The sequence below is a fragment of the Nipponia nippon genome, unplaced genomic scaffold, assembly GCF_047370975.1.
Source record: "Nipponia nippon isolate SJK-2023a ecotype South Korea unplaced genomic scaffold, ASM4737097v1 scaffold_26, whole genome shotgun sequence".
NCBI lineage: Eukaryota > Metazoa > Chordata > Aves > Pelecaniformes > Threskiornithidae > Nipponia > Nipponia nippon.
Genome location: NW_028262343.1, coordinates 5309167 through 5321085, shown reverse-complemented (window position 1 = coordinate 5321085; position 11919 = coordinate 5309167). Strand labels below are relative to the sequence as shown.

Here is an 11919-nt window from a genome sequence, read left to right as displayed (position 1 = left end):
CGATCATGGCGGAGCGTGGTCAGCTCCCTCCCCCCACCAAGCGCCTCTGCTGCAGACCCGGCTATGGCTCAGGGTGCAGGCCGGGCCAGCGGGTGGGCAGCACCGGACTCGGCAGCGGGGCGCTCTGCGCCGGACCCTCCTCTGCTGCTGCTGCTGCTGCTGCTGCAGCTGCTGCAGCCGCTGCCGCCGCCGCCGCCGCACTGGGGCTGCTGCCGCTCGGCAAGACCCAGAGCCCCGAGTCCCTGCTGGACATCGCGGCTCGCAAGGTGGCGGAGAAGTGGCCCTTCCAGCGGGTGGAGGAGCGGTTCGAGCGGATCCCGGAGCCGGTGCAGCGCAGGATCGTCTACTGGTCCTTCCCCCGCAGCGAGAGGGAGATCTGCATGTACTCCTCCTTCAACACCGGCGCCGAGGACCCCGCCGCCGCCCCCGGGGGAGCCGTCGCCGGCACCGCGCCCGGTGGGGGCGCGGACACCGCCGCCGCCGAGAACCGCCTGCCCTTCCGCAGGGGCATCGCTCTGCTAGACGGCGGCTGTGTCGATAACGTCCTGCAAGTCGGTGAGTCACCGGCCGGGGCCGCGGCCACCCGGGCAGGGCGCCGCCGGCCTCCTCAGCCGCGGGTCTCCCCCTGCGTGTCACTTGCCTGCCATCCGGGGAGCCGCCTCCCTCCCTGCATGGCCCCGGCGGCCGGAGCCACCCTGCCTCCTTGGCGCGCCCCGGCAGCCCCTTGGGGGGCCGGCAGCGCGGCCGGGGAGCTGCCCCCCGCGGCCCGGCCTGCACGAACCCTTCACTCCCAGGCTGTAATTCGAATCGGCCAACTTCCTCCGCCAGTCTCCTCCCCCTCGCACCCAGAACACGGAATAACTCCTTTGCCCCGCTCCGTGACACATCCACGGCCCCCGCCGCCAGCAGCCTGTCTTCGGCAGGCGGGCCGGGCACGCTGCCCCTCGCCTGTCCCTTTAACTCTCCCGACGCGTCGTGCCCGCTCCCTGTAATCCAGAGTGTGTAATCCTGTTTGGCTCTGCTCCCTCCCAGCGCCCACCCTCGGTAATCCGGGTCATCGCCATACCCCGAGCCACAATAGCGAGGAGATGCCTCCGCCGCCTCCCCTCGGGACCGCCGGTGGAAATGAATCAGCAGAAGGCGGCCGGCGGGGGAAGAGGGCGGGATGCGCCGCGGTCCAAAATAAAGAAATAAAAGAGACCCCAGGAGCGCGTGTGCGGTGCGGGGGGAAGCCACGAACAAAGGCATTTCTAGGGTAGCGGCGGCGGCGAGCCAGAGGGTGGGGGCGCGATCCGCCCAAGCCCCGCCGCCGTCGGGAAAGGCCCCCGGTTCGGGGCAACGGCGGGGAGCTGCCGCAGCTCGGGCGCGGAGGGGCCCACGAGTTACTTTGGGATGAGCCCCTGCGTGACAACAGCGAAACAATACTTCCCCCCCCCCCCTTGTTCTGCCGCTGCCCCCGCACCCGGCGGCCACCGCCTGCCGCTGCTCTTCACCCGCTGTGGGCTGGCGCCCCTGGTTGACTCCTCCCTGCTTCCGTTTAAAGGGCTCTGGAGGTTAGCGCCCTCCGCCTTCAAGCAGCTCCCTCGACGGGATGGTGTTGGCCCTGCGGGGAAGGGGTTTATAGCTTCCCCAGGAAACTTCCGCAGGGGGGTGGTGCGCTTGCGCTTTGTGTGGTTCGGGTGTATTGGGTGCACTGCTGTGCTGTGGTGCCTCGCGGAGGAGGCGACGACGACGACTGGGCACTTTATTCTCATTTTCATGTTTGTTTGTGTTCTCTTCAGTTTTCTGTCCGTGTGTCCTCCTCCCCCCTCCCCTCCCCCCTCCCCCCCGAAAGTAGAAGCCAGACAAAAGAGACTTTCTTCTCACCGCTGGCTCAACAGTCGGGGGGCAGGGCGGGACAGAGGGACGGGCCCCGCGAAGCCGCTGGGCCGGACCGTCCCCCAGCGGTGGCTCAGCTGTGGCTGCTGCTCGCCTTTTGTTCATAACACAGCGTGGGGCTGAGCGGCGCCGAGCTGTGGCGGCGGCGGCCCCAGTCCCGGTGCTGCGGCTCGGGGTCGGAGGGTGCTGAGCTCTCCTTCGGCCTTGTCCGCAGCGGATTTCACTTCGCGGGCAGCCTGCAAACGTGCCTTCTACTTTCCGAAGGGAAGCTCTGTTGCTGTTCTTGGGCTAAGGGCCATTCCCTTCTGACTAGGTGGAGTTCAGCTTTAGACATTTTTTAAAAAATTTTAAAATTTCTTATTTTTTTCAAAGATTTTTTTATCTTTATGATTGTTTTAAGTTTTTTTTTATCCTTATGTGTTTTTTAAGATAATTTTTATGTTTTTTTAAAGATTTTTATTAACCTTCTTATAAGTTTAATCTTTTTGGCTTTCACTCTCTTTCCAAAGGTCTGAGGTGCATCTGTGGCTCCTCAGGACTTGGCAAAACTGGAAGTAGGGCTTTTTTAGTTTGGTTGGCAGTGCTGATACTTTTTTATTTTTTTTCCCCCCTTTTGCTTGCATTTGATTCTATTTGCAAGGAATGACAGGAATGCATAGGGAGGGTTTCTTGGCTGATTACAATTAGGAATTCACTGTGAAAATAAAGCCAAGGGGTGATAAATAAAAGATGCAGTCTTTTCTAGGACACCCAGTATGGACTTGGCTTTGCTTGCTTTCAGTAGTGGAATAGGCCTCAATGAGTGGTTGTGAAAGAAAAAAAGTAACTTTTTGCATAGCTTCAAAAGGGGAATAATGTTGGCAAGGGTCAGTGTGAAGAAAGAAAATCTGCATAAATGCAACTGAAGTGTTGACTGCTGCTTCTGGACCCCTTAACTGCATTCCAAATAAATGCTATACCTACTGCTGAAAATACCTTTGTGGGGTTTTTTTGTGTTTGTTTTTTTTTTTAACCTTACATGAGCCTCCTTTGGAAGGCTGCGCAAAAAATAGTAGTGGAAGTTGGTGATATGAAACATGTCAATTGTATTGTTATTAAGGGCATTGTCCAAATGCCTCTTAAACGCTGACAGGCATGGGGCATTGTTCCCGCTGTATTTAGCGTTGATGCAGCCTCATCTTGAGTACTGCGTGCAGTTCTGGGTCCCACAATTTAAGAAGGATGTTAAGGGACTTGAATGTGTCCAGAGGAGGGTAACAAAGCTGGTGAAAGGGCTGGAAGGCATGGAGAAGTGGATAAGGACTCTGGGCTTGTCTACTTTGGAGAAAAGGAGGCTGAGGGGCGACCTCATTGCTCTCTACAGCTTCCTGAGGAGGGGAAGTGGAGAGGGAAGTGCTGAGCTCTTCTTCCTGGTATCCAGTGATAGGACACATGGGAATGGCTCAAAGCTGTGCCAGGAGGTTTAGACTTGACATTAGGAAGCCTTTCTTTACAGAGAGGGTGGTCAAACACTGGAACAGGCTTCCTAGAGAGGTGGTCTATGCCCCATGCCTGTCAGTATTTAAGAGGCATTTGGACAATGCCCTTACTAACGTGCTTTAACTTTTGGTCAGCCCTGAATTGATCAGGCAGTTGGACTAGATGATCATTGTAGGTCCCTTCCAACTGCAACTATTCTGTTTTATTCTGATAGAGGCCTTTGGTTTGCCTAGTGAGTGAGTCATGGAGCACTTGGGTAGGCTGGGTCCTGATGTAGGAAAGTTCTTGTGTAATTTGGATAGGTAGCTGTGTCATTAGGGCTGGTAAAGGCTCTTGCCCGTGAGATACTCCTTGTGAAGCAGAAAGGTGCAACTGTGAAAGCAAATTTAACTTGAGTGAGTTATATTGGGTGGAGAACGGAATTGGTTCCATGTAATATGGTTGAATATGTAGCATTGAGGAAAACTTAACATTAAGTTTGTGTGAATGCATGTTTAGTGACCACATAAATGTGAACTTATGTTCTTTGCTGTAAATGTTTACTATTGTACTATGGAAAAGTGCAGTTATTGGACAAAGTACATTTTATTACATATCAATTCTAACAGCCTTACTTGTAACACTATTAATATAAACAGGGAATACGGGATTTGATTTCTGAGGGAGACTCATAAATTTCAGTTCATTGGTGGTTAAATGGAACAATTTGCTTCTGAATTTTATGGGGTTTTTTGTTGTTGTTGTTTGTCTTGTTTTTTTTTCCAGTCTAGCCCTGAATAAACATTCAGATAACTTTATCATGGCAGCTCATTTCAAGTGAAAGAATTTAAAAAAACTTGTGTCTATGCCCTGCTAAAAATCTTCATGTGATCCTGCTTTGTGCCCCCCCCAACTTCATCTCATGTGTGTAACGAAAAAAAAAATCCTAAATAAAAGAAAGATAACACATTAGTGATATGCACAATATTATTAATAATCAAGCAGTAAAGTCTGCTAGCCTATTTTGAAGTTGAATTATGTTGTCCTAGTATAATAATTAGCATCACTTCATTTTGAAAGATTTTTCTCCAATGAAGTTGGCTTCAAAATTCCATTTGCATCTAACTTATTGATGTTTTTATAGCTTTTTTAATGTTTCAATTGGACATTAAGGATTTTTTTTTTAGTTTATTAAAAAAAAAGGAATGCAGGCTCCTAAAGCAAACCTTTTCAAATGTATAAAACAGAGCTTTTCTACTATATGTGTTTTTAATTTATTTCAAACCAAGTATTTTTAGTAAAAGTTACATTCTAAACATGAAAGCACTTTGTGAGTAAATACAACAATCTGGAAGGAAACTTAGAAATTGACTGTGTTTCACTTGGCCAAATTGGTGAATATGCCAGGAGTGAGCAGACAGTTTTAGATTGTGAAGTGTATATTTGGTTTCTGAGGTTAGCCCTGAATTAGTATACAGTACTGTATTGTCGTCACAGCTGTGGCTGTCAAGGTTAGGAAGAGGTGTGATCCCTCAATAGCACAGTTGACCTGGCGAGAGCCCTTAATGCAGCTATTCTAGGAGAAGAAAAAAAAAAAAACCCAAACCCTGTGCCTCTGCTGGTATGACTCTTTTTTGCTTGGGGAAAGATGGAGACTGCCTTTGCTGTAGTGCTATAAAGCTCAGCTTTGCTGCTGTAGCTGCATCCACATTAGAAGTACTTGAAGTGTTTTTTAGATATGTCATATAAGTACTTCTAGAGTATTCTTGTCTGTCTGTAATTTGAGGTCAGCTTGTCTTTGCTGCATAGACCCTGCTTGCTCATACAGGTCTTCCTTTAAGGTGTTACAGTCCTTTCCATGGCAGCATAAGGCTTTGTAATCACAGTAGTCATGCCTCTTGGGTATGAATGGCAAGGGAGTGAGTTGGAGGGGAAAAAACTCCTAGGGAAGGAAAATAATGTAAATAATTAATTGACTGGCACTTACCACAGCTCTGGAATTTAATGTTAATATTATGAACTAGAAAACTGCCTTGTCTGTGGAAGAGGGTTCAGCCGAACAGCATCATCAGCATGGAGCTGCAGACTAATTTATCTGAAGCCCCTCGGTGAAATGTGATCAGAGGGATGCAACCAAAATACTTTTTAAAGAAAAACAAAGTAAAATTTCTCAAGTGTAAAATAATGGTTGGAGCTCCCTAGATGTTTCTTTAGTTGGTTTTTAAATGAAGTTAAAGACTTGATTTCCCCCCCCCCAGTTTTCTTTTAATGAGAAATATTTATCTTCTGACTCAGAGGTACTTTTATCATCTATTGTTACAGCTAATTATTCCCCCTCTTTTTTTTTCTTCTTTTTTTTTTTTTTTGGGAAATATGAGCTAAAAGTTGGTGATTGCTTTCAAAACCAGGAGAAGCCATTTTCTCACCAGGAAAAGAAAGCTTTACAAGACCATGTTGGTAACTGCTACATGTAATTCTGGTGGAATGTGATACCTATATGTATTGTAATCAGCAAATTTCAGATCCTTTGAATGGATGATGATTCTAGTTAATAATTTTTTTTTGTTCTCTCTAGCCATCTTTGCTCAAAATAACATGAAATTGTAGAGCAAGTAAAACAAACGTAATTTCTCTTTCAAGGCTTAATTGTTTGAGTGCCAACAGTATCATGTGAAACACCTTTCTGTTGATAAAACAACACCAGGTATTTTATTAGCAAAGCTGGCACAAATATTTTTGTGTTGTGAATTGAAATGCATCTTTTAGCAGACATGATGATCTTCACTGATGTATGCAATACATATCTAATTTTTGATGAAACCTGTAGGACACATGGATTTAGTAAAAATTTTTATTTAATGCAAGTAATACTAAATTATGTGACAAAACTAAGGCTGTCGTTCATGGAGATACAAGCACTGTGTTTTGCATTAACTTCTTGGTGTCCTGTGATACCAAATTTTTCTGGTATGTGTATTGACCTTTTTCCAAGGGGAGAAGGTTGTGTTAAACTCTGCCTGTTTGAGGAGGACAAGAAGTTTATCTGCTGACATGCTGAAAAAACAAGCATGGTTTCTTCCCCAGTCAGCCTGATGTTGGGATTTGGTTAGGAATGTATGACTAAAACAAGTAATTCAGAATTTGTTAATACAATATTGTGGTAGGGGGAGTAAACAAATGATGTCTGACTTCTTGCTGGACTTTTTTTGACTTAGTTCCAAGACTACTAGAGTCTTGTGAAAATATCTTCAGTGATTCCAGTTTGTTTACTTTAAGAAATAACTACCAATATTTCCAAGTTCCAGAACAGAAACAAGTAAACTAATTTTAAAATATTTCTTCATGAAAGGGAGATGTCTGAATGCATTCCAGTTTCCTTGTTAGATTTGGAATGCAATGCATTAATTAGGGAACATACAAGCTATTTTCAGTGTGTATGCATGTGTGTTCTGATGTACTATCCTTGACCTTGACTAATTTCTTTGGAAACCCTAAAAAAAAGGGCGGGGGGGGGAGGAAAAAAAGCTTTCTTTCAAGACCAGATTATTAAACGTGGAAGTTTGTAAATCAGCTCCTGCCTTTTTTCAGTCTTTCTCTAAAAATATCTAATCTGGATTTCAAGAAAAAGTAAGCATTTTAGAGTGATTCCAAGAGGTGAAAATAAAACTTTATACTATCTTTCCATGTAATTATGAATAGTAGAATAAATGTAATAGGACAGTGTCATTATTGCTCTAGAATTATTTTTTTTAAGGATAAAATTAATTGTAAATCACTTCCCATCACAGTTTTTAAAACAAGGAATCTTTTCTATAAAAGTTTTATATTGAGTTGACCTAACAAAATTTTTCATTGTTTGTTTTGGGTCAGTTTTCATGTTTCTCATGTTTCATTTTTCCCCTAATTTCAAGGCTTTCCTTGCTTCCAAGAAATCAATTTTCATTTTCAAAGCTTGCTTTCAGTTTAGGAAAGCAATTCCATCTCTGTATATGATCAGATTTTTTGGTATGTAGCAATTTTTGAATTTGAGCCAGTTGTCATGCCAGCAACCGATGCTTGTGCGCGCACTTTCTCTGCACTCTAATTTTAAGAGATGAACAATTAATTAAAAGCAAAATCTGTTTGTGAGGGTAGGCTGAAGCAATTTAAAAGTCAGCATTGGACAAATAGGTTTCCTTAAAAAATCAGTAGCTAGTTGCAGTGTTTTGCCATATCATTTGCTTTTTTTAATGAACCTGTTAAAATTGAACCCTTACATAAGACTCTGGTGAAGTTCTAATTAAAAAAAATAATCAAAAAACCTCAACAAAAAACAAAAAAACCCCACTCTACTTAGAGTGAGAAGTAGTATGTTATTATGTACAGCAGTTTTTACTGGTGAAGGATGAAGTATATTATGTGGCATGCTATAAGATATGTCTGCATGGGTTCAATTTTAATGTCATCTGCTATCCAGGTAATCTAGTTGTTATGTCAAGACAAATCCTGAAGTTTTGTAGTAGTTAACAAAATATGAGTGCAAAGTTATGGTAGTATAGGAATGCAGCTGACACCCCTTAACTTACTTTCTCTTTAGCTGATTTTCTTTGGGGATTAGGTAGGAGAATTTACTGCATCGTTAAATAAAAAAAGAAAAAGACCACACTATTTTTACTGACAAAAGTTATCCTAATTTATGAATATGCTGTGGCAGGAACTAATTTGAAATTTAAAACAGCTTTAATGTGCAGCAAGGGTACAGATTTAATGTGAATTTTGATTGTCTGGAATGCAGTCAACCTGACAGCATGTGAATACTTGAGTACTGCCCAACAACTACACTTGTTCTGGGAGATCTGTCTCCTTGAACTTCCAGTTTTTCCTTTTGGTTTACTATCTAAAACTACCTATGCAAAAAGCTTCTCTTGGCTGGATATGTATGCAGCTCTTGACATGGCTTCATAACCTTCTGTGACCTGGATCACTAGAGATGTTGGCTGATGCTGTACGCTGGTTTGCATTCTCCTTCTAGCTACGTGCCAGTTATCATGATTTATGTGATGCCCTTGCGATGCATTACTATGCCGTCCTTTGACGAGGTAGCAATACGCATCCAGTCTTTGTTGCCTTGGCCCTACTATTGAAGACCAGGATGTCTAGAAAACTTGTGATATAAGTCACTATCTTTAAAATAGTTTTTTTCTGACTTAATTCTGCAAATGTGTAAACAGACCAGAGGAGTGTAGCCTTCTAATAGTAACTAAAGTGTAGAGAATTCCTTTGTGGTTAAGTCAGAACTGATAAAAGGCCTGCTGTAGGAGCTGAGCAGTCGTACAAAAGACTTCAATGAATTGTGTCAAATCAGAAATAGACTGAAGTGTCTCCTAATGTGGGCTTTTTACCAACACTTTATTAAACCCTTCTGAAAAACGAAAAACAAAGTGTGAAAGAGGGCTATCTAACTGTTTAAAGTATATTTTAAGATAACTGTGATGTGCACCATCACATGCTTTAAAAAGGAGAGCTTAATCTTTTTATCTATTATTTTTTTATTCTAACCCTCTACTCCTTGTTGCAAGTGAGTACATTTGACAGTCTTGAAATATCTGGAAATTTGCTTTGGAAATGCATGGGCAATGGCTGAGAAGGTCTGACGTTGATTGGAAGGATGCAGTAAAACTTGTCAGTAAGCTTAAATTCACACTAGTTGAACTAGCTGATCAGATAAATCAGAAGCTCATTAATGTGCTAAAAATTCAGGTTACTTACCTTTTTTATTTATTACCTTTTTTATTCCTGCTTTATTTAACAATCTGCCTGTTTACATAAGTCATCTTTCATTGTTAATTGGTGTCAGACCTTTAATACATTAAGGGATTGTCGGAAAAATAAGGGGGGGAAATGGCACTATAGGCAGAAATTTCACAGAAGTAGGTGTTAATATATATCTTTGTCTATTTTTTTTTGACAATTATTGACATTCAAATGATCATTTTAAAGGCTGGGAAAATCAAATGTTGCATAGCTGTATGACTTATAAGAAGTGAGACACTTTGTACACATGCCAAGTTTAACTGCTAACTGGTTACTGACAGCTGGGTAGTAATGCAGATACAGTGCAGGAATTGAGCAGCTGACTACAATGTTTAATTTATACTGACTAATGAAATAAAGAACATTCGACCATTGAGGCACTTAAAATTGGATAAAATGTTTTATAAAGTGTGAGACAAACTTACAATCTGTAATACAGTAGAGGATCAAGTTTGCATGTATTCTAATTATTTTTGTATTTTTAAACTTGTGTTAAAAGCAAGGTTTTGGGTTAAAGGCTTTTACCAGCACTGGCTCTCTCGGGTATGTTTCCTTATGCTTAAAGTTTGACTCTTTCTTATTTTATACTAGTGGCTTGTATTCTCTCTGCATACCAGTGTTCAGCTATGTGTGCAAGGCATAGTGGCAGCACAAACTCTCTTCAGCAAATCAGCTTCTAGCTTACCCTTGTCAAGAGCAGCTGGTGAGCTTTATTAATATTTGATTTCTACATTCAGCTTTGATATTTTGACTGGCCTAAAGCTCATAGAGCACCAATCCATATTCAGTGATTAATGATGGTATTGATAGTGCATTTATGGAAAGTATAAATAACTGCAGATAGTATGGTCTTCAGGATTTCATATGCTTGGGGGCTGGTAATTTTTGCCACTTACCTGCAGTTTTGGCCACGAAAGGATGGCAGATAAAAATGACTGTTAAGAATTCATTAACAAAACCATCTACAGATAATCTGGAAAACAAGCAGCTAGTCAGTGAAGTCGTGTGAAGAACCTTACAGTAAGCTATTGATTACTTGCACAGCAGTTGCCTCAATGAAGCACTTATTTTCCCTCTCATGTTTGAGGAATACAGTACACTGCTTTGGGAGGGTGAAAAGTAGTCTTAGTAAAACACTCGTTTGCATATTTACAAAGCTGGCCTCAATGACCACATTAAGCATGGCTTGTGCTTCTTCAAGACAATTCTGAGTCTGCTGATTTTTAAAAGTTCAAGAACAGGGAAAAATCTGAATGAATTGTTTAATATATTAGCTAAAGGAAGGAAACCTGGAATGCTTTTATTCTGAAATACTTTATGACCAATGACAGCTGGGACAACTGGCTGTACTGCTGCTGTTGTACATGCAAAATGAGTCTCAGTTCCTCCATTGATTTAGGTTGTAAACTGAAACCTTGCAAACTGACTACAATTAGTATCTTGGGGATAAAATATCAGTCCGTTATATTCTGTATCTGTATTTAGTGTAGCTATATTACATAGAAGCATGAAACTTCAATTTTGCTTCTTCTAGAGCAAAGGGATGAGGATGACACAAAATGTGTAACTGTTTTTTAGCTCTTTGTTATTGCAAGCCATGATATGTGAGAGAGCCATCATGCAGCTTGCTTGGTCAAATCTAAATGCATGAATTTATAGAGGTGACTTCAGCTAAATGTGCTACTAATGCGTGAATGGTAGGCAGTGACTAGGGAATGGGACTTGATGTAACAGATGCCTTGGCAGTCTGATGGGATAAGGAAGCTGAGAATAACTTCATTAGTGCTACTTTCAGAAGCAGCATACCATTTAGTTTTACTGACAGTTTTCAGTGATCAAACTTTACATTGTCATGTATTCTGGCAATAATTTACAGGCTTAATTTCTAGGTAGTTATGTAGATGGTAAATGTAAGTGGCTGTTTGGTGGCAGGAGTGAAGAAGTGTTTGGGAGTAAACAAGAGTTTGACTCATTGAATAAGATGTGCTTGAAGAGAAGAGAGGTAGTAAAATGCTGAGTTGACCTTTATAGATGAGAGGCTAGGAAGAGAAGTGGGCAAGTGGTGATGCCTGAGATAAGGTAGAGGTCAAAGAGCTCAGTAGATCCCTGAAGGGGTGTATTTAAGGAGGATATAGTCTGAATGACTGCTCCTTCTACATGGTCTACTTTCAATGGGTATTAGTGAAGACATGGAAGCTGATAGATTCTTTCCTACAAAATGAAACAAAGCTTTCAAAATGGAAGGCAGGTTGGCAAACTGTAACTTAGCTGTCCTGTAGCTTTTGAAGCTGTAAAATATGTTTAAAGTTATGAAGTGGGTGTTCTCTTGCTCTTTTTTTTAACATTACATTCCAATTTAAATTTTATAAATAAGATGTATCTGACACAAAGGAAACACTCTCTTTTTCAGAAAGCGCTGACTTTCTATTTATTTGAAGGGTGTTTGTTGGACTGGACTTTATCAGAAGCAGAAGCTATTTCTGTAGAGTCATGGTGGAGGCTCTGTCATTACAGTGGTAAAACAAAACCATTGACTGAATTTTTTTATAACTGTTTGAAACAGATTTATTCATAGAGTTAAATATGCATTGATAAGATCATAGAATATAACTGAACTTCTTTTATTATAAGGTATAGTCAAATTGTGTCTTAATTCTCCTCAACAGGCAATAAATAGCTTAATTTTAAAGCATTCTGTATTACAAAAAGAGCAGGTATGTGTTTTCTATCTTTTTTTTTTTTTTCCCCCATAGTAGTGAATATTTGTGGTGCAGTGATACAGGTACTGGG

General features: G+C 42.1%; 1 protein-coding gene across 1 annotated transcript in view; it reads left to right on the top strand.

The window, feature by feature from the left end:
- The first annotated feature begins 4 nt into the window (after nucleotides 1–4).
- LOC104019557 (zinc finger SWIM domain-containing protein 6) overlaps nucleotides 5–11919 on the top strand; it is a 144731-nt gene continuing 132816 nt past the window's right edge. The window contains exon 1 of the mRNA XM_087762583.1: nucleotides 5–555. Within this exon, the coding sequence (XP_087618709.1) occupies nucleotides 6–555 (550 nt within the window). The 5' untranslated portion in view covers nucleotide 5. The remainder of the gene's footprint in view (nucleotides 556–11919) is intronic.